Source organism: Megascapheus bottae, chromosome X (assembly GCF_031878675.1).
Source record: "Megascapheus bottae isolate mThoBot1 chromosome X, mThoBot2.hap1, whole genome shotgun sequence".
Classification (NCBI taxonomy): domain Eukaryota; kingdom Metazoa; phylum Chordata; class Mammalia; order Rodentia; family Geomyidae; genus Megascapheus; species Megascapheus bottae.
This window is the reverse complement of record NC_143547.1, coordinates 54,607,848-54,631,328: the sequence shown is the minus strand read 5'-3', so window position 1 is coordinate 54,631,328 and position 23,481 is coordinate 54,607,848. Positions and strand designations below refer to the sequence as shown.

The following is a 23,481-nucleotide window of genomic DNA, read 5'->3' as shown; positions in this document are numbered from 1 at the left end:
CATACATTTCCTTACAAATTGATAATTCAAGCTATGGGGGTGAATCAGTGACCAGATCTTTAAAATTATATTGTTGGACTTCCTTTTAGTTATAAGATAAATTTCTAATCATTAGTATGTAACATGTCATCTATAATTTCAAATGACTCTACTTTTGTAGTTTCTGATTCAGAGATGGAACAGTTCTAGCTGCTTGGAAAATTCTAGGGTCATAAACACTTTCTACTTCTTTAGCCCCACCCTTGTACTACAAGGGTATTTATGCCCTTTGAACCAAAGAGAAAAGGGACAAAGTTCTTTCACAGAGCACCCATAAAAACTTTATCAGCTGTCATATCAGGCAGTGGAGACTTTAGCCCATTTAGATTTGCCTTTGAGATATGGGCTAGGAAGTAGAAAATTAAAGGGCAAAAATTCAAAATGGTTGTCATGCTTTTATTGTTTACAATGTTTGTGAACAGACATACTTGACACGAATTATTTAGAGGATCACATTACTATTTTACTACCTAAGTTATGTAACCCTCCATTTCACAAAGTAGGACATTATATTCTGTCTCATTTTGAGGAAAAGATTATGAACGTTTTTTTTCCAAAGTAGTGGACATGCACAAGAGCACACATGCATACACACACACGTGTACAACTTTAGATGCAGTTAGATGCAGCAAGAATTCTGGGAGGTTCTAAGGGTATTGTTTTCTCATCTAGATAGTGTTATGATATTCTTGGTCTTGCTTTTTCTCTACTATTACATGTGCCCAGGATTGGAGCAGGTAGATGATTGCTTTGGACATTTGCTTGAGTTTTTATGAATTTGTGCAAACAATGAAATATGAAGTACTTATTTATAGCTAAAGCAATTGCCTGCTCTTTCTTTAGCAGAAGCAAACATTTAAGCAACAAGTAAGTTAATGAATCTCTCTGTGTGTCTCTTTATTTCCCTTCTCTCCACATTATATTTCATTTTTATTATTATTATTTTGTCAGTTGTGCAGCTTAAACTCAAAACCTGGGCACTATCTATGGGCCTTCTCTACCACTTCAGCCACAATGCCACTTTCAGCTTTTTCTGTTCATGTGCTGCCAAGGAATCAAGCCCAGGGCTTCGTGCATGCTAGGCAAGCACTATACCACTAGGCCATGCTCCCAGCCCTCTCCATATTTCAAAGAAGGGAGTCTTACTGTGCTCATGAGGCTTATGATAGTACTGGGCCTCTACTGTAGTAGCTAGCATCACAATTCCACATCATGACCAACTAGAGTACACATTCTGTCATTTGATCAAATGGACTTAACATTTCCTTTATCTTTCTTATCTTTCTTTCCTACACAAATTGGAGAATATATTTATGTGAATATATAGTTCCACTGATTTTCGAGGAGTAAGTTTCCAGAGAAAAAACTTTTTCACCATGAAAGAATTGTTTTTCTTGCCTTGTAATATATCCATACATTTTAAATATCATTTAGATTTTAATCAACTTAATCAGCATTTTATGTGATTTTTTGTGAATCTGTATTTATTAATTAGTACAAAAATGAAAATTTAATATTTATTATGTACTCTAAGCTTGACAGAATAAATACTGTATTCCATTTAGTCATGAAAAGGGTGAGGCGACAGAGGCTCAGATAAACTAGTTATTTATCCAGGGAGTATTTATTAACTGCTTACTGTGTACCAGAAATTGCCCTAAGAACTTGGAATAGAGCAGTGAAGAAACCTAAGATCTTGAAACCTAAAATTATTGAAACTAAAGTTCTTTACTTTTAGTCATGGAGCTTGAACTTGGGGCTAGGCGCTGTCCCTGAGCTCTTTTGTTCAAGGCTAGAGCACTACTTCTTGAGCCATAGGTATATTTCCAGTTTTCTGGTAGTTTGTTGGTGATAAGTGTCTCATTGATTTTCCTGGCTGGCTTTGAACTGTAATCCTCAGATCTCAGCCTTCTAAGTAGCTAGGAGTACAGGCTTGAGCCATCGGCTCCTGGCTTAATTTCTTAACTCTTGCAAATTATTCAGTTATCAAGTGACAAATGTTGATATTGAAATTGACTGGTAAAGAGCTGTGATATTGGGCTGGGAGTTTGGCCTAATGGTAGAGTACTTGCCTAGCATGCATAGGGCCTAGATTTGATTCCTCGGTACTACATACATACAAAAAAGCTGGAGTGGTGCTGAGGCTCAAGTGGTAGAGCTCTATCCTTGAGAAAGTCGAAGGACAGCGCTCAGGCCCTGAGCTCAAGCACAGGAATGGCAAAAAAAAGAGCTGTGATATTGTCTAGTAAATTAAAGACAGTTGATGACGTAGATGAATTAGTCTCCACAAACTCCTCACTTTTTCCCTCATCCACCATGTACTTAAAGAAGCAGGAAAATTAGAAGAATGAATGCAGTATAGCACATATTAGAAACACAGAGCTTGCCTCGGTAAATACTCCTTGTTAAACAGAATGTGTTAACTACAGCTTCTCAGGAGCACTAGCCGAGGATTGATGGAAAGGATTCATTTTAAAGCTTTAACTGTTTATTGAGAAATAAAATATGTTAACCTTCAATGGTATGTGAACAGAAAAAAAAATACCTGATTTGCGAAGCAGCTTGAAAATTCTGTCTAGATATAGTCTCCTATTTTATTTCTAAATATATTCCTTTTGTATTTGGTCTTCTAAATTCCTACTCCTTCCCTTCAGAAGATTCTAATTTACTTAACAATATTTATAATGAGCTCAGCCTCCTAAATGGCAAGTTTATCCTCTTTCACTTCCCAGATGGTCTAATATTTGTTGTTCTTCCCTATAATTAAATTGATCTCAATCCACTTCTCTCATTATGATTTTTTTTTGTATTTCTGGTCATCCTTTTCAGCCTTTTTGTTCTTGGCTGTCCCTAATCTTCATTATTCTCTATTTGTCATCATTTTAGTCAAAGGATTTACGTATTCTGGTTGATTACTTGATCCACAAATGAAGATACTTTTGCTCTCTTGATGAATAGAATTAATTGATAAGTCAGTTTCATCTTTTTTACACTTATGAAGCTCCTACGATAGACAGGACACTCTACAGCTTTGAAACTGAAAAAGAAAAGAAAAGAATGTTTCCCAAATCAATAATGCTTAGGAAAATGAAAGGAAGATAAGATATGTTCACAAATAGATATGTAAATACATGTGGAATAAATGAAAGATTCCATGAGCAATAAACAGATAAAAATCTTACTGGAATTCAGGTATTGAACATGAAAGTTTGTTTGGAAGGAGAGAGATCAAGGAAGGATTACTATGGAATTTAAAGTAATGTTATGTTTAACATTTTTTTCTGCAACTTCCCTAATAAGGAAACTAACATTTAAACAAATGTAACTTTCTCAAGCCTTTTCAAATACTTCTCTCTTTCTGTGAGTTATTCCAGAGATAGCTGTAATAAGATTTGTTGTTATTGGACATGGAGACTTAAAGAAAGAAAGTCAAATATGAACCCAATATTTCCCCAAGACACTGGTAACATTGTGGCTCCATTGAAAAGATTAAGAAGAGATGGGGAGGAGAAGCTGGTTTGGGAAAAGAGAAGATGGTGAGATCAGTTTAAAATAGGAGCATTTAAGATGCATGGAAGACATGACGCCAAATATATCATTACAAAGTCCTAGAGAAATGTCTTATTTGAGACAGAAACAAGGGTGTTAATGTCCTTAAAACTATCAGAAAAGATACAAGATTGAATGAGATCATTGGGGGATAATGGAAAGGGTTATGGTCAGAACTTTGAGAGATAATGGAATAGAAGGGAGGAATTATCAGAGAAGTATATAAAATAGAGTAATTGAAACCAACAGAAGGGAAATATTATCCTGTTCAACAGAACAACATGCTAGAGAAAAGGTTTGAAAATAGGGTTGGCAATTAAGAAAGTGATAATGAGAATTGAAACAGAGAAGTTTCAGTGTGGCGGTAGCAAAATCCAGATATCAGAAGTTAATGGGCAAGTATATTTTGAAAAGAATGTTAGTAGTCAAAGCAAGGAGAGCTATACTAGTAGCTGAAGGAGAAAAAAAGAATCTTAGAGACCCTGGAAAATTGAAAATAGAGGGAAATAACTACTTAATAAAGTCTAAGATGCAACAGAGAAAAGAGACAAGTGGGGCTAGAGTTCCAGATGCATATAGAGAAGTAAATTTAAGAGCATGTCATCCTTCTTTATGAGATGGTATGGTTAAAAACTGAAGAGAGTTTTAAGCTGTCGAGAACTATAGAAGTATCACATTCAGAACATTATCTTTCTACATAAGTAGAAGAACAGAGAGGAAATATGAACACAGAAGGATGGGGAAAATGAAAAGATTTATAACCATAACTAGAAGCAATTTTATAGAGAATTTGATGAATACATGGATGATCACAAGAAATGAAATCTGATACCTTGAACTTTTTTTCTTTTTATTTCTCTTGAGTACAGATTATGGCCTGGGAACAGCAAAGGAGATGTTAGGGATTACGTATTTCATTACATGTGAGAACTACTGCAAGAGGTTCTAAAAGTAACAATTAAAATGATAAGGTCAGCCATTTGGAAAACACCTGTTCATTTTTAGGGTGGATCTGGCACCAAATCAAATGTACAGATTGAGCAAAAGAAGCTCCCAGAACAGTATAACTCCCTAGCTGCTCATTCATTGACAAATCTAAAATTATTTTGCTGTTTCTTTACTATTATGTATTCATGTTAGTACTTGTCTTTATCTTTTACAGATTTGGATAAAATAATAATATTATAAAGTTGGAGCTTTTAAAATGATATGTCAATTAAAATCAAAATACATTCTAGGAAGTACTAACACTGTTAATGTTTAAGTCATCATCTTTCTTTAAACATAGTGACATGTCAGGACCTGCTGGGGCGCTCTCATCTGTAATTCTAGCTACTTGGGAGGCTGAGATGTGAGAATTGTGGTTAGCTGCCATCCTGGGCAGGAGAGTTCATGACACTCTTGTCTCCAAGCTAGATGCAGAGCTGTGGCTCAAGTGAAAAAGCACTAGCCTTGAGCCAAAAAGCTCAGGGATGGTATTCAGGCTCTGAATTCAATACCCAGCACCAGCATAGAATAAGCAAAAACGTTACAGTACCACAATATTTATAATGAACTCTATTTCATACAGAAGTTTTACTTTTTGTGCTATTTGTTTTGCTACAGATTAGAAGTTACTTAGAGCCCTTAATTCTGGCTCAGTTCAGTTCATTCCCTCTCATCCAATCATCTACTCATTTACTATAGTGTATTCAAAATTGATAAGCTCCTCCCCCAGATAACCATGTATTCTACATATTTTAAACGTAGGTATCTTAGAAACATTAGAATAACATTCTCACAAGTTATTTTCAATACTGCATAAATTTGTAATATTATAATGCTATATGATTTTCAAAACAAAATTTAAGATATTTTCAAGTACTTTTACAAAGAGGCTTCAATTCTACAAGTCAGATTATGACTACAATGCACCTTGATCAATGTCACCCTTTCCATCCTTCTCTCATTCTTCCTTGTCCAAGCTCTACCCTCAAGTTATACAGTTTAATTTTTACATAATATACATTAAACATCTGCTCACCCTTTCTCCCTCAATCTGTCTGTGATTCTCCTTTCAGTTTCAGCTTCCTGGTATTCATTTGTTAAACAGTTCATTAGTTTTTTCAGAGAGAATACTGTTTCATTAAAATGACATTTGTGGGGCCGGGAGTTTGGCCTATTTGGTAGAGTGTAGCATGCACAAAGACCCAGGTTCAATTCCTTGGTACCAAATACATAGAAAAAAGCCAGAAGTGGTACTGAGGCTCAAGTGGTAGAGCTCTAGCCTTGAGAAAAGTCCAAGGACTGTGCTCAGACCCTGAGCTCAAGGCCAGGACTGGCAAAAAACAAAACAAAACAAAACAACCAACAAAAAATGACATTTGTACATTAAAGTTAAAGAATAAGAGTACCATACATATACTATTTTACTTGTTACTCTGCACTACTATCCCTTGCATAAATAAAGTGAACATTCGAGGAGGTTAATGACTTTTTTAAATAAGTCATCTGAATGTGATAGATGATGAAGGAAGAATGTCTGTAGTTAGTTTACGACTCTATAACTTTTTCTACTAGAACTGCTTCCACTGATTTTAATAGGTAAAATAAATGTATTATAATAGACAAAATCTACTTTGTACATATTTCATGTTAACCTCTGGACCATCCTGAAAATCTCTCCTTTTGGCTTGTATGATACTTTTCTCCTTTGATTTTCAGTGTAATGTCATATATGGTAAAGGCATTTCTATGTGTTATGGAGAATATGAATAACATAAATTAAACTTAAGACATATAGAAGCACAGAACACTCAATATCTCACTTTCTGATTTTTGTAACATATACCATCTAGCACACCCCTCATTTCAAGATCTGAAATGTATTGCCTTATTAAAATCATATCAGATCTAGTCTAGTTGCACAAACTTTTTCTCCCTCTAATCTTCCTTATACAGACAGGACCATTTATTGTGGCAGTCCTGGGGCTTGAACTCAATGTCTTGCACTGCCTCTGAGTTTTATTGCTCAAGGCTCAATCAATAAGTCTAACGTCTAACCACAATCCTTACATCTCACCCTTCTGAATAGCTAACATTATTGGTATGAGCCAGCACTGGCAATATGCCCCCCACCTCTATTTTAAGATCTAAAGTCGTCTTTCTGTGTACAAAACTATTTTTTGTCAGACATGGGGCTTGGACTCTGGGCCTGGAGGCCATCCCTGAGCTATTCAGCTCAAAGCTACCGCCCTAGCCCTTGGGCCACACCACCACTATCAGTCTTCTAGTGATTAATTGGAGAGAAGAGTCTCATGGTCTTTAATGCCTAGGATGGCTTTGAACTGGGATCCTCAGATGTCAGCCTCCTGAGTAGCTAGTATTACAGGTTTAAGCCACCATGCTTGGCTGTACAAAACTATTTTCATATGCTAGTTATGATCTCTTACACTTTGCCAAGCTTGAGCTTGGTGACTTGGAGTATTTTTTTTTTTCTGGAGACACAGGGGCTTGAACTCAGCTTGATAGACAAACATGCTACTACTTGAACACTGCCACCCTGTTTATTAAAGTTATCTTTCAAACAGGGTTTTGAATTTTTGTTTATGGCTGCCCATCTACCATGATCTCCCTATCTCTCCTTCCCATGTAGTCGAGAGTGCAAATGTGAGCCTTGAATTTCTTTGCTTCTTTCCTTTCAAAAACCATTTTTCTGTGCCTTTATATTCAAAGAGCACTTTAGTCTTTCAAATGCTGTCTGACCCATGTACCCTATCTGAGCACTTCCAGATGGAACTTAGGTTTGCCTTTTCTGAAAGCTAACATTAATATCTATGTACTGTTAATAGAACTTTCCACTTTCTACCTTCTGTTACAGATACTGTCTTCATGTGTTATCTAGACTAGAGATTGGTGAAATTCCTGTTATAAAGGGCTACATGATAAAAAAAAAAGCACTGCAAAAATCTATCTTCAGGCTGGGAGTGTACCCTAGTGTTAGAGTGCTTGCCTAGCATGTACAAAGCCCTGGGTTTGATTCCTCCGTGCCACATACACAGAAAAGGCTGGAACTGGTATTGAGGCTCAAGTGGTAGAGCACTAAAAGCTAAAGGACAGTGCCCAGGCTCTGAGTTCAAGCTCAGGAATGGTAAAAAAATACAAGCTGTCTTCCATAGTTTAATGAGTACTGATCTACATTAAATGTTCCTTATAGTAGGTTTGATTTACGTTTCTATGTTTCATAGCACTTATTAAGTAAAGTACATTATGTATACTAAGCACTCAAATGTGTTATATGACCATACATAAACACCAAAGAGATTTTTTAATAAAATCAAAGTTAAAAAATGTGTAGGAGCATTACTCTAAATAAAATCTCATTCTAAGATTCAGTAGTTCATATCCAGTCAAATGTATTCACTTTCATTTGTTTTATCACAGTATCCTGAAACCATTCACTAGGAGTTATAATGAAAGAAGCTCAAGCCTGCTTTCTAGATCCATATGATTTTTGTACCATAATGTCTTCTCAATATCCAGCATTTTAGTTCAGTTGGAGTATGTGGATTTACAATAATAGACAGTAAAAACTCCTCATATATTTTGTTGATCAATTGTAAAATATTCCTAAAACATTATTTAATATTATTCTTGGTCATTTCAGCTCCCATATTAAAAATAAATATTAATTAATTCCTCTTTTATTCTGGACAACTCAATAGGCAAAACAATCTCAGACCTCACTATATAAAAACCAAATGAAAACCAAAAGAGAAGAAAATAACATAATTCTCATTACATGTATTTTAGCCTCTTGGTCTGATTCTCGTTAGACATTCTCTGATTTCATTCAGATCTTGAATGTCTTTACCCTTCAATTCATTGGCTGACATCTTCTAAGTACTTGGTTAATCCTATAGTAATTTAGTTGATTATATGGAGATACGGTGGTACTTAAAGCTTCTAGTCTGTTCTCAGCATTCAAAACATATGTTGTACTGACAGCCATAGTCTTGACTATGATAACAAGTATGAATTGTACACATCAAGGACAACTAAATGAAGTTCTAGAAAAGAGAAAACTTTTAATATAATTTAACCTACTTCATAGTTTACTAGTGCTTGTATTTATTTTGCATTTCTCTGATGATACTTTGGCATGGAAAAAAAACTTGTCAGTGAACCGAATTTAAATGATGCCAATCTCATGCTTGTCTTAGAGGAAACTTATTAAGAACAGAAAAACATGTTATCTCGTCTACCCCTAAAAGCCTCAGTAAGAAGTGATAGAAGACATTAAAACTATTTTCTTTGATAAAAATTACTATGATTACTATTTCTTTATATCTGCCAAACTTAGAGTGGGATTATTCCACTTTCCTTCTGAAATCTGCTACTACTTCAGAATGTATTAAAGATGGGATATTTACTTGAGTTAATGCTTCTCTGAAAACATACATTTAAAAGTAAAATGGGCTCTTTAATGTCTTATAGGAACCACTTTCTCCATTTCTAAGAGGAGGCAATTTCTTCCCAGGAAACAATGTTATTTATGAGAAAACAATAAGAAAGGTGGAGAAGTTGAATATGGATCAAGTAAGTAATACTTGTTTTAAAGCTTGTTTCATATGTGAAATGGTATGAATATTTTAATAGAATTCCAAGTTTCTTCAGTTGTCAAGTACCAGGCAAGACCCCTATGAATGATAATAATATGTTATAACTATAGTTTTTCATGCCTTTAACACTTTCATATTTATTTTGTCATATAAAATATTATAGTTCCTGTTTTAACTTATGGGAAACTGAAGATACTATGTTAAGTCACATAGAAATTTAATGGCAAGGCAGGGCATGGTGGCTCACACCTATAATCCTAGCTACTCAGGAGGCTGAGATCTGAGGATTGTGGTTCAAAGCCAGCCCAGGAAGTAAAGTCTGTGAGACTCATATCTCCAATTAACCACAAGAAACCCATGGGTAGGGCAGTAGCCTTGAGCTGAAGAGCTCAAGTACAGTGCCCAGGCCCACAATTCAAGTCCCATGACCAAGCAAAAAAATGGAATGACAGCATCTGAATTTAATGTAAATAGCTCAAAGCCTTATGTATATACATATAGGCAGAAAACTATATATGTATATAAACAGATAAGTATATATATTTATATATATACAGAGAAGTAAACTGTTATACTGTGAAAGATAAAGAAGACTTTAATTTTTTATTTTATTGTCAGAGTGATATATAGAGGGGTTACAGTTACATTCATAAGAGTGAATATAATACTTCTTGATCATCATTACCCCTTTCCATATTTTTCTCCCAGTTTCCCTTCATCCACCCCCTCAAAAGTTGTAATGTTCATTTCCAACAGACTGTCCTGTGAATATCGCTGTTACACTGGTTCACCATTTGTCCTTTATCTCATCATCTTTTTTTTTCTCCTTCCCTTCCCTGACTCAAATAAACAAATAAATCTATATACAATGCACCAGGTACCAAAGTCAGATACAGCAATAACAAAGGATAAATCATTAGGGAAAAAGAAACCCAAAAAAGTAAAGAAATAACTTCACATACTATTTTAAAAACAACCACAAATATAAATCTCTTCTTTCCCTATCCTCGAGTTCATTTCACTTAGACTCATCCTATACGGCCATATGCACATAGCTTTTTTTACTATTGTGCTCCTCTGCTAGGAAAATCCTAGACACATACTAATTATTACAAATGGGAGAAACCGTGGAACTTACGTTTCTTTGTGTCCAGCTTTCTTCACTTAATATGATTTTTTCCAAGCCTTTCCATTTCCTTACGAATGGGGCAATAACATTCTTTCTAATGGCAGCGTAGAATTCCATTGGGTATTAATAGCACTTCTTCTTGACCCATTCATTTACTGAGGGGCATCTGGGTTGGTTCCATATGTTAGCTATGGTAAATAATGCAGAAATGAACATCACTGTGCTGGTAGGTTTAGTATGTCCTTGTTTCTGGACATTTGGGTAAATGCCCTGAAATGGGATTGCTGGGTCATAGGAGAGTCTATGTTTAGTCTTTTGAGGAACTGTCACACTGCTTTCCAGAGTGTTTGAAAAAGTTTACACTTCTACTAACTGTGTAGTAGCCATCCCTCCTGGCCACATCCCCACCAGTGTCTGTTGTTATTAGATTTTTTGATAATGGACTTTCAAACTGGAGTGAGGTGGAATCTCAAAGTTGTTTGATTTGCATCATTTTTTTGTGGCTAGAGATGGACACAAATATGTCCATTTAGCTGAAGCTTAGGAATGTCTTTTTGTTGTTGTCATTTTTGTTGTTGTTAGTGGTGGTGGTGGTGTGGTGGTGGTCATGGGGCTTGAACTCTGAGCCTGTGTGCTGTCCCTGAGCTGTTCAGCTCAAGGCTAGTGCTCTACCACATTGAGCCACAGTACCACTTAGGATTGTCTCTAAAACATTCTTTTGTGACAGTCCTGGACTTGAACTCAAGGTCTAGGTGCTGTCCTTGAGCTTTTGTTCTCAAGGCTACTGCTCTACTACTTTCTGCCTTTGGTGGTTAATTCACAATGAGTCTCACACACTTTCCTGCCTGGGCTAGCACTGAACTTCAATTCTCAGATTTTAGCTTCCTGAGAAACTAGGTTTACCAGTGTGAGCACTTAGCTCCTGACTCTTGAATATTTTTGAGCTAATGCAATATATCATATTTTCTCATCAATTGGATATTTATTTATGAGTGTGTACATATGCGTGTATGAGTGTTTGTGTGTGTGTGTGTGTGTGTGTAAGTGTGTAAGTGAATAGTGCTGGAGATGGAACACAGCAGATACATCCTCAGCTCTAAAGTGGGTGATTGAAAACAACACAAATTCATGATTTTAGTTTTAAAAGCTAGAAATCTGAATTCACTATGTAGCAGGATCCTGATCCTTCTGAATCTTCCCTGGGGAGGAGGGGGGTTTCTGTACTTGTCTAGCTTCTGCTAGCCTCCGGTCTTCCTTGTAGATATATTAGCCTAATCCCTTGTTGTCATAAGACATCCCTCGTATATCTTCACATTGGCATCCTTTTGTGTATATCCAGATTGCTTCCCATTTTTGCTGGTTGGGACCTGGGCACTGTCCCAGAGCTTCTTTTTGCTCAGGGCCAGTGCAATACTACTTGAGCCACAGTTGCAATTCCTGCAACTCTTCCTCCTCCTCCTCCTCCTCCTCCTCCTCCTCCTCCTCCTCCTCCTCCTCCTCCTCCTGATCCTGATCCTCCTCCTTGTATTTTATTGGAGATCAGAATTTCACAGGCTTTCCTGTCCAGGATGGCTCTGAATTTTGATCCTCAGATCTCATCCTCCGGAGTCACTAGGATTACAAACATGAGCCACTATCCCTGGGCTTCTGCCCTTTAAAAAAGGACTTCAGTCATATAGAATTAGGGCCCATTCTTGTGACTTCATTTTTAAATGAACACCTGCAAATATCTTTTTTAAATTGTATTTTATTGTCAAGGTGATGTATAGAGGGGTTATACTTACATTTGTCAAGTAGTGGGTACATTACTTCTTGAACATTGATATCACTTCCCATGTTTTTCTCCCAATTTCCATCCCCTCACCACTTCCCAATCACCGTTTTTCTCCTTCCTTTCCCTATTACAAATAAACAAATAAATGTATATACAATATATGAGGTACCAGAGGCACAGAAACAGTAACATCATGAGATAAACCATAAGGAGAAAAAAGAGAAAAGAAATGACTTTACATAGTACATTAAGAACAGCAAGCACAAAGATAAACCTGTTTCCATATCCTGGAGTTCATTTCTCTGCAAACATCTTATTCCAAATAAAGACACTTGCTAAATTCCTGGAGATTACAATCTTGATGTTATTTGGGGGAGGGTAACAAATTAATGATAATTACAACTACAAAATACCAATCAGTTTGGTTGATAAAATCATTTTCTCATATACAAATTAAATAGACTGAAATGATTTGAGGCCACTTCGTGGCATTAGAACAGTATTCACTCATTAATTCATTTATTTACTTATTGTGTCAGACTTGGGGTTTGAACTCAGGGCCTGAGCTCTTTCGCTAAGCATTTTTGCTCAAGGCTAGCATGCCACCACTTGAGCCTCCTACTTCTGACTTTTTGTAAGTTAATTGGAGATGAATCTCATGTACTTTCCTGACCTAGTTGACCTCATTCAAACCAGGATCCTCAGATTTCAGCATCTATAGCTAGGATTTCAGGTGTGAGCCACTAGCAGCCAACTCAAATTTTATTTTTATAAGTACGCATGGGCAATTTTTACCAGATTCTTATAAATAAACACATTATTACTTCTTTGATGCCTAGCAGAAATGAAATTGAGTAAACTCTAAGGATCACAACCATTAACGTCTTCAAATTTTGGTTTGTTTGGAAAATTAAATACAGTCTGAATGGCTTGATTAGCTATGTATCAAAACATTCATCTTGCACAAGAAGAGCAGATTATTTCTGGACATTATAATACAAAGCAAAAAGATTAACCAAATATATCTCATTTTCCAAAGTACATTTTACTAAAGATACCAAATTATAACAGCTGTCATTTTTCCCCCAACTTGGCTGCCCTAACAGCAAGTTTTGCACATACTAAATAGGAAGGATATTTTGTGATGCTCCCGCTCCCAGTTTCTTGTTTGCAACAGAATAGATAGCTGCTCTAACTGATGGGTTCTAAAGTAAAACATTGGTTCTCCTGTGCATTTTATTATCACCTAGGCAGCTGCAACAATTAAAGTCTAGTTCCGCTTATTGTTAACTTCAATATTGATTTGATTCCATTCACTTTTTTGAATTTCTGATTTCAAAAGACTTGGGAACTGTGGAACTGTTTTGAGAATTCTTTCGGAGTAAAACGACTTATGCATATGAAACAAGCTATAATAAACAAACTGTTCACTTTAGGTAAATTTCTTCAAGAATGGAAGTATTAGAAATGTGTTGGGATGCTAGGGTGTGGCATGGGAATAAGGATACCAACTTGAAAGGAATTCAGCAAGGCGAAGGCTACTTCTGCAGAAGGGTGTTCCATCACCCCCAAATTTGGCAAGCAAGCACACATGGCAGTCATATATACATATATATATATATATATATATATATAGTAATTGAGGGGTTACAGTTATATTGGCCAAACAGAAGGAGCATTACTTCACATACATCCATACCCCTTCTAATGTTTTTGTCCCCATTTCTCTCTCCCACTTCCTCCCATCATCTTGTTTTCCCTCATTCTCTATCCTATTTCAAATAAACAAGTAAATGTATATACAATCTACCAGATTACAAGGTAAGATACTATAACAATGAGAATAACCAAGGAACAACAAAAGAGATGAGAAATAACATAGCAAATTAAGAACAACATTCACTCATTATATAGGTCTTGTTTCCATATCCTGGAGGTCCTTTCATCCTATATGGCCTTATGTATCCAGGATTTGAGCTATTGTAATCCTCTGCTAGAAGAGTCCAAAGTTTGTACTAATTATTACAAATGAGGGAAACCACTGAGCCTATGTTCCTTTGGGTCTAAGCATATGAGGCTCTTACTTTCTTTTTCCTTCAGGAGACATACTGTTTCATTAGTTTCCAGTAATCACTGAAAGATAGCCAAGCTTCTTATACTGTCAATGGATTTTATTCTAAATCATTACTTAAAGAGTTTTTTTCTTTTGTTTATATCCAATACTGGGACTCGACCTCAGTACTTGATGCTTTTTCACTCATTTCTGTATCAATTGAGCCATGCCTCCAACCCTTATGTATAGATTTGTTTTAACATAAAATGACAGTGCATTACAAGAAGGGATTATATTACCTTTATGTGTCTACAAAACCATCTTCTATTTGTACAGTGTGACTGTTTAAATCTTTTTCTGTATTTTAAAACATTTTTCTATAAGTTAAATGTAATTTTCAAATGTGGTAAAATGGTGTGAGTGTGAAAAGAGCACGATAAAGCAAAAAGAACATTAAAAAGGTATACAAGCTTCTTTATCTGAAGCTTCTTGTCTCTAGATTTCTCTTCACAAGATCTGCCACTCTTTGAAGTTTATTAGTTTGTCCAGAGGAAAGTAGTTACACATATTTGTAAATGAGTAAATAAACAATATATATTCATGTTATTTTACAAGTTGTACTGAGAGAGTATATGTATTCATTCTTTTTCATATATTTTAATTGTAATTAATAGAAGGATTGCATTATATTTACCAGATAAAAGGTGCATTACTTCACAAACATTGATACCCCTACTCATGTCTTGGTCCCCATTTCCCTCCCCCCACACCTCTCTCATCTTGTTTTCCACCCTTCCCTATCGTATTTCAAATAACCAAATAAACATATATACAATATATCAGATAACAAGGTAAAATAATGTAAACAATATGAGATAACCAAGGGGCAGCAAAAGAGATAGGAGATAACATAGTACATTAAGAACAAAAATCACTCATTATATGGCTTTTGTTTCTATATTCTGGAGGTCTTTTCATTTAGTGTCATACTATATGGCCTTATATATCTAAGATTTGCTCTATTATAAATCTCTGCTAGGAAAGTCCAAGGTTTATACTGATTATTAGAAATGAGGGAAACCATTGTGCCTATGTTCCCTTGAGCCAGGCTTACTTCACTTAATATGATTTTTTCTAAGTCTTTCCATTTCCTTACAAATGGGACAATGTCATTCTATCTTACGACAGCATAGAATTCCATTGGGTAAAAATACCACAGCTTGTTGATCCACTCATTAACTGAGGGACATCTGGGTTGGTTCCATATCTTTCCTATGGTAAATAGTGCTGCAATGAACATTGTTGTGCTAGTGGATTTAGTATGTCCTTGTTTCTGGATGATTGGGTAAATGCCAACTAGTAGAATTGCTGGGTTTTAGGGGAGCTCTATGTTTAGTCTTCTGAGAAACCTCCATACTGCTTCCCATAGTGGCTGAATGAGTTTGCACTCCCACCAGCAGTGTTAGTGAGCCCTCCTGGCCACATCCCCTCCAAAATCTGTTATTAGATTTCTTGATCATAGCTATTCTAACTGGAGTGAGGTGGAATCTTAGAGTTGTTTTAATTTGCATTTATTTTATGGTCAGAGATGTTGAGCATTTCTTCATGTGTCTAGAAGCCTTTCTTATTTCTTCTTCAGAGAAGACTCTCTAAGTCTTTGGTCTACCTTTTAATGGGATGGTTGTTTCTTTGGAGGTTAGTTTTGGAGTGCTTCAATTTTTTGAGCTGTTGATCTATTTTAGATATGAGGCCTTTGTCTGTTGTAAGGTTAGTGAAGATCTTCTCCCACTCTGTAGGCTTTCTAGTTAATTTGCTAGCTATGTCCTTTACCATACAGAAGCTCTACAGTTTAATGTAATCTCACTTACCCAGCCGGTCTCTGATTTGTTGTGTTTCTTGGTCTTTATTAAGAAAGTTTCGACATGTGCCAAGGAGACCTAGTGTATCTCCTATTCCTTCTTGTAAAGTTTTCAGCGTATCGGCTTTAACCTGGAAGTCTTTGATCCATTTAGAATTAATCCTTTTGCAGGGCGACAAAGAAGGATCCAACTTTAGTTGATTGCAGGTGCTTAAGCAGTTCTGCCAGCACTACTTATTGGAGAGGTTGTCTTTCTTCCATTCTATTTTTTTGGCTCCCTTATCAAAGATTAGGTGGCCATAGGTCTGTGGCTTAATATCTGGGTCCTCAGTTCTATTCCATTGGTCTTCAGGCCTGTTCTTGTGTAAGTACCAAGATGTTTTGATGATTATAGCTCTGTAATAGAATCTAAAGTTTGCTATTGAAATTCCTCCTACACTGTTCTTTCTGCTAAGAAGTGTTTTTGCTATATTGGGTCATTTATTAATCCATATGAAATATTGGATTGGCTCTTCTCTTTCTTTAAAGAATGACATTGGGATGTTGATGGGTATTGCGTTGAATTTGTAGATAGCCCTTGGTAAGATTGCCATTTTCACGATGTTTATTCTTCCAATCCAGGAACATGGGAGGTATTTCCATGTCCTCAGTTCTGCTTTAATTTCCTTTTTCAGGGTTTTAAAGTTTTCATCAAAAAGGTCTCTTACATTCTTAGTTAAGTTAATGCCTAGGTACTTTATTTTCTTTGATGCTATTGCAAAAGGAGTTGCTTTCCTGATTGTTGCCTAGTTACTCTCACTGTTGGCATGTTGGAAGGCAATTGATTTTTGAGGGTTAATTTTATACCCTGCTACTTGCCAAAGTTTTGGATCCGTTCAAGGTGCTTGGAGTGGAGTCTATAGGGTTCTTTAAATACAGAATCATGTCATCTGCAAGGAGGGAAAGTTTCATTTACTCTTTCCCTATTTGGATCCCCTTTGTGCTTGCTTCTTGCCTTATTGCTATGGGTAGGAATTCTAATACTATGTTAAAGAGGAGTGGATAGAATGCGCATCCTTTCCTTGTTTAGAGGAAATGGCCTTAGCTTTTTGCCGTTAAGTATAATGCTAGCTGTGGGTTTGTCATACACAGCCTTTGTTATACTGAGGAATGTTCCATGGATTCATAGTTTCTCCAGAGCTTTTAGCATGAAGGGGTGATGGATCTTGCCAAATGCCTTTTCTGCATCTATTGAAACAATCATGTAATTCTTGTCCTTGCTCCTGTTGATGTGTTGAATTATATTATTTGATTTGCGTATGTTGAACCACCTTTGCCTCCCTGTCATGAATCCTGTTTATCATAGTGTATAATTTTTCGATGAGTTGCTGAAGACGGTTCGCCAGTATTTTTTTCTTTTTCTTTTATTTTTTTCATGTATTTCTATTGTAATTAATAGAAGGGTTACATTATATTTGCCAGATAGGAGGTGCATTAATTCACATACATTGATACCCTTTCACATGTCTTGATCCCCATTTCCCTAATCCCCACCCCCATCCCTCATCTTGTTTTCCCCCTTCCCTATCCAATTTCAAATAACCAAATACAAATATATCCAATATATCAGATAACAAAGTGTGATACTGTAACAATATGAGATAACCAAGGGACAGCAAAAGAGATGAGAGATAACATAGTACATTAAGGACAACAATCACTCATTATAAGGCTTTTGTTTCTATATCCTAGAGGTCCTTTCATTTAGCGTCATACTATATGGCCTTATGTATCTAGGTTTTGCTCTATTGCAAATCTCTGCTAGGAGAGCCCAAGGTTTCTACTGATTATGACAAATGATCTCAACAAAATACTGGCGAACCATTAAACTGCAGAGCTTTTGTATGGTTCGCCAGTATTTTGTTGAGAAGTGTTGCATCAATATTCATCAAAGAAATGGTTCTATAGTTCTCTTTTTTTTGATGAATCTCTGTCTGGTTTGGGAATGAGGGGTTGTACTGGCTTCGTAGAATGAGTTTGGCAAAGAGCCTTCATTTTCAATTTCATTGAAGAGCTTGAGGAGTATTGGTGTGAGCTCTGTTTTGAAGACCTTACAGGATTCAGCTGTGATTCCATCTGGCCCTGGGCTTTTCTTGGATGGAAGGTCTCTTATTGCCATTTCTATTTCAGTGCTTGAAATAGGTCTGTTTAGTTGGATTAGGTCTTCTTGGTTCAGTGTGGGTATGTTAATATTGGCTAGAAATTCATCCATTTCTTCTAGATTCTCAAATTTTTGGCATAAAGGTTTGAAAAGTATTCCCTTCTGATGCTCTGGATCTTGGTAATTTCTGTCATGATATTACCATTCTCATCTGTGATTTTGTTTTTTTGGGTGAGCTCCCTTCTTTTTTTTGGTAAGATTTGCTGAATCTGCACAGGTTTGTCTTATGCCCTAAAGTGTGGTCTATTTTGGAAAATGTTCCATGTGCTGCTGAAAAAATACATATATTGTGATGTTGCTGGGTGAAATAATCTGCAGATGTCTGTTAGATCTAGTTAGTCTATACAATCGTTCAATACCAAGGTTTCTCTGTTGAGTTTTTGCCTGGTTGATCTGTCCATAGGTTAGAGTGGTGTGTTAAAGTCACCAACAATCATTGTGTTTCGATCTATGTGTGGTCTTAGTGAAAGTAACATTTGCTTGATGAAGTTCAGTGCTCCAGGATTAGGTGTGTAGATATTTAGGATGGTTATATCCTCCTAGAGGAGAGAACCCTTTATTAGTATGTAATAACCTTCTTTGTCTTTTCTCCCTAATTTTAGTTTGAAGTCTACTTTATCTGCTATGAGGATGGCAACTCCAGCCTGGGTATTCATTCTTTAAACATGGCTTAAAGTTTTAATGCCTCTTATCAAGCAGAACAGTGCAAAATACTATAGAAATTTAGGGGCATTTGCAGCCCCGAGAATTGAAATAACCAGATGTGTTTCTTTACTTTGTGTTCAATGAGTGTCAGAATAAAAACCATGACATCTAGTAAAGAAGATATCATTTAATTCAATCATCAACAAATTTGAAACTTTTCAAGGGTGATATGAATTCAACTTCAAATCTCAAAAGAGCCCTAAGATAGAAATAATGAGCTCAGGTCCCAATTTCACAATTAATTACTTGCGTCATTGAGAAGTCGTTTTGCTTTACTAAACCTCAAACGTTTTTTCCGTTTTCAAAAATTAATGAGATAGATAAAGATATATTTGATAATGCTGATAATAGTACCAGTGATAACAATACAATTATTTTCAACTATTTTGTACAGCATGGCTTACATATATTTGTCATGTATTCCTTGCAGCAACCTATGATATCTACACTGTATCTAATTGCAAATGAGGAAACTGATGTGCATGTGTTTGTGTGTTTTGTGTGGGGGGGGGTTACAAGGTCACAGTGTAAGGATAAGTGGAAAAATATAGTTTTCTGAATCAGAGGCAGCAGTCAATGGTTTCAGACTTTTTCTTAAAATCTATGCATAATTTTCATAAGTATAAGTCCCCCCACTGATACTAATATGCTTCCTAAGATTGACATTATATTATTTTTTTAATTTTCTAATCTTATATCTATTATATAATAGTATTATTATTATAGTAACATTATGTGATTAGCCATTGAAATGCCTAATCTTCACAGAAACATTAATTAATGTTAATATGCATGCTACTTTTTAGTATTATGTATAACTGGAATAGGAATTTAATCACAGCATTTAGTTCTCTGTCCTAGCTTGGTGAGTAGTTAATCATAGCTACCTGATAAAAATAAACATGGAATTCTAAACATATTTTCTCAATGGGACAATTTTAAAATAAAATATATCAATTAAAACTTGAAACTTTGGAGCCTGAATTATTGTTGGAAAGAACACATTAACATTTTGAAATGCTTTTGTTGTATGTTTTTCTTTGATCAGTAGGCTTTTTTTCAATAGCTAATTTTGACACGTGTGTGTTCTAGGAATGCTATCCTCAAGTTCAGTGCCATCATCACATTGTCCAACAGCCTCAGATCATCCACAGTTCCCATTGTCAACAATCTCACTGTGGCCAACAAATCCAAAGCATCACAGGAAATGATTCCATTTCAACAGCCATTGGAAATGAGCTGTGTCATAGTGGACCAAACCAGATCCATGAGCAGGTGAGAACAATCACATGATTCCTTAACAGACTGAGGAACATTATTGAACACTTCCCACACCTCCATTCAAGTACTCAAATTAACTTTTCATCCCAATATTGAGAATTTGTACCAGTGGTATCTGCATCTTGTTATGACATTAAAAATTATTTCATTTTTTCAAATGACAAAACAATTTCAATTCATTAGTATCATAAATTTTAAGAAATGATGACATGATTAATTAATACCTCATTTCTGTTATTTGGTTTTGAAATAAGCCTAACGATTGTATAACAGCTTCATGAAGTCTTGTATTGAAATGCACAATGTGTTAGAAATGATGCTGAAGTAATTTTAATGGTCATATTTCATATGGCAGTGATTATTTTCTATATGTCTTTTTTAAAGAATAGACTAACTGGACTGGGAGCACTGGCTCACGCCTGTAATCCCAGCTACTCAGGAAGCTGAGATCTGAGGATTGCAGTTCAAAGCCAGACTGGGCATTAAAGTCTGTGAGACTTTTATCTCCAATTAACCACCAGGAACTGGAATTAGCACTGTGCTCAAGGGGTAGGGCGGTAGCCTTGAGCTGAAGAGCTCAGGGACAACGCTCAAGCCATAGTTCAAGCCCCATGACTGACAAAATAAATAAATAAATATTAGACTAATGGGGTCAGGAGTGTGCCCTAGTGGTAGAATGCTTGCTCTATCATGCACAAGTCTCTGGGTTCAATTCCTTAGCACTACATACACACAAAAAGCCAAAAGTGGTTCTGTGGCTCAAGTGGCAGAGTCCTAGCCTTGAGCAAAAAGTGTCCAAGGGCAGAACCCAGGTCCTGAGTTCAAGCCCCAGGGCTAGCTAAAATAAAGAATAAGAAAAAGAATAACTAACTCAAGTCAGAATGTGCTTATATTTTATTGTACACTACAAAAAAATTGAAATTAAAACTTAGTTGACAAGGAGAAATCTCAGGTACAGTCTTCAGTAATTCATTTATGTTAGGAACACTTTGAGAGTTTATAAACATCTGTTGTACAAGTGTTAACAGACAAAAAGACTTTTTGGTAAAACTAGCAATAGTAACAAAAATAATAGAAAATTAGACATCCTTTGTGTTTTTCATGTTCTAAAATTAACCTATTACACGGGCAACTCTAGAAGGCAATAAAAAGAATTAAAAATTAGGTAAGAGACTTCTAATATAAGAATTTGGAGGCCAGGATTGTGGCCTAGTGGTATAGTGCTTGCCTAGCATGCACAAAGCCCTGGGGTCAATTCCTTGGTAGCAAATACACAGAAAAAGGCAGAAGTGTTGCTATGACTCAAGTGGTAGAGCTCTTACCTTGAGCACAGAGAGGATCAGAGACAGAGCCTAGGCCCTGAGTTCAAGCCCCAGGACTGGCAAAAAATAATTAATTAATTAATTAAGATTCTTTTGTATTAGATATATGTGAGATGATTTATAGGGAATTTTGAAATATGCACTTCGGTTATATTGGCCAAAAAGAGCTATAAATGGCTTAAAATCTATTCTTTTTTTTCAAATATATTTCTTCAAATTGTGCTTTTTCAACATAAGAAAAAGCCTGAAGTTGTCTTTCCTCTGATAGTCTACATGAAAATACTAGGCTTTGAGATAGCTCTAAAGTACAACCCAGGGGAAGTTAAATTTCTTATATAATTGGATTAGTGATGATCATACAGAACCATTTTATTACATTAAATCATTTGAAATTGTTATAAATGTTAAAATGGTCACATCTCAACAACTTCATGCAGCTCAATCTAATCCATAGTTTTGCTTTGCCTTAAATTTCTCCTCTACTGGAGAAAGTGTAACAACCATATAAAATGTAATGCACACATGAAATGTCATCTAGTTGTACCACAAAAGAGGGATGAACAACATCTGTTGGGAATCAAAGAGAAAAATAATTTTAGCTGGGAGATAAAATTCATTCAGAAAGTAGGACAAGACCTGTATTCTGAAAAATGGGCAGAATTTTCTCTAATGATGTAGCATTTTTCATGAAGACAATATCCAAGACAGAGGAAATTACATGAACAAAGTAATAGGTTTTGCAAAGTACATATTGAGTGGTTTGATTTGTATGGAAAGGAAGATGATATAGACATATGAATATATAGTGTTAGAATGATCCATTAAGGCTAGGTCATAATGCTTGAAATAGTGAAATGACTAATTAAAATGTTTTAGGCTGTCATTAGTAGGCTACTGCGTGGATAAATTCAGATAGGTGTGCTTTACAAGGTTAAGTGGAATAGTTTTGTGTCAGGTAGAAGAGCATTGATTAATTTTCTTCTCATCATCATACATTACCTGCAATATTTTACATAGACAGTACAGTATGTGGTAATGCCACACTTATACATAAATTCAGAAGATGATCACTGTTAAGGAGGCATTAGAGACGTAATAGAAAGTAGACTAACTTCGGGATAAGCTCTAGATTTCATTTCTAGCCTTATTCCTTTAAGCTATTGATTTTAAAAATACTGAGTTCCTCTGCAACAATTTCATTCATAAAATTCACACAGTTGTTGTAAAGGCTAAAAAAATACATTGTAAGTTTTAAATAAACTATAAAGACTACAAAATGAAAAGTGTCTAGATTAGAATATAAACTTTAGTAATAGTGTGATGGACAATGATCAGAGATGTGAACAATATAACAGGATTGGGAATTTGTCCAGCATGAACAGTAATGTTGTGATATCTTTGATAAGCTTAGAAAATCTAGAAATTTGACCAGACAAAATTATTATCTACTTAGAAAGCAGGCATCTTCCATTGTATTGTTCAGGCTACAGTTTAAGTTTCCTATTTAGCTTTGATAAACTTTAGTAAGCTTTTTGGTTGGAGAATTTCTCTTTAGAAACAATTTGTCTGCTTTTAGTATTTGGTGAAGGTAGTTTTGTTTGGACACAGAACACATGGACCAAGGAGTATAAAGAGAAATTTCTCTAAAGTAGGCTTCTTCTTGATTTCAAATGTCCCCTGTTCTTGTAACAGCTGGATGTGAGAATCTCTTTATATGGTAGTGCAGAAACACCTATTATGCATGCATGCATACCTACATACTTAGGTAACAGTAGTAATATTAATTAATTGTATGAGTAGGTTTCACTTGGACACACACACACACACACACACACACACATATATATATATATATATATTACCTTGAACAGACTCCTTTCCTCTATCACTGTCCTTTATCCCCCTTTCCCGAGCCAGCATCAATAATCTCCATTGTTAAATTTTCACACGTGTATCTAAGGTACTTTTACT

At 35.6% G+C, this 23,481-nt stretch overlaps 1 protein-coding gene across 1 annotated transcript in view; it reads left to right on the top strand.

The window, feature by feature from the left end:
- The window catches only part of Pof1b (POF1B actin binding protein), an 84,685-nt gene that overhangs the window by 22,629 nt on the left and 38,575 nt on the right, over nt 1-23,481 (top strand). The window contains exons 4-5 of the mRNA XM_090327133.1: nt 9,064-9,165; nt 20,000-20,182. Coding sequence (XP_090183259.1) covers nt 9,064-9,165; nt 20,000-20,182 — 285 coding nt within the window. The remainder of the gene's footprint in view (nt 1-9,063; nt 9,166-19,999; nt 20,183-23,481) is intronic.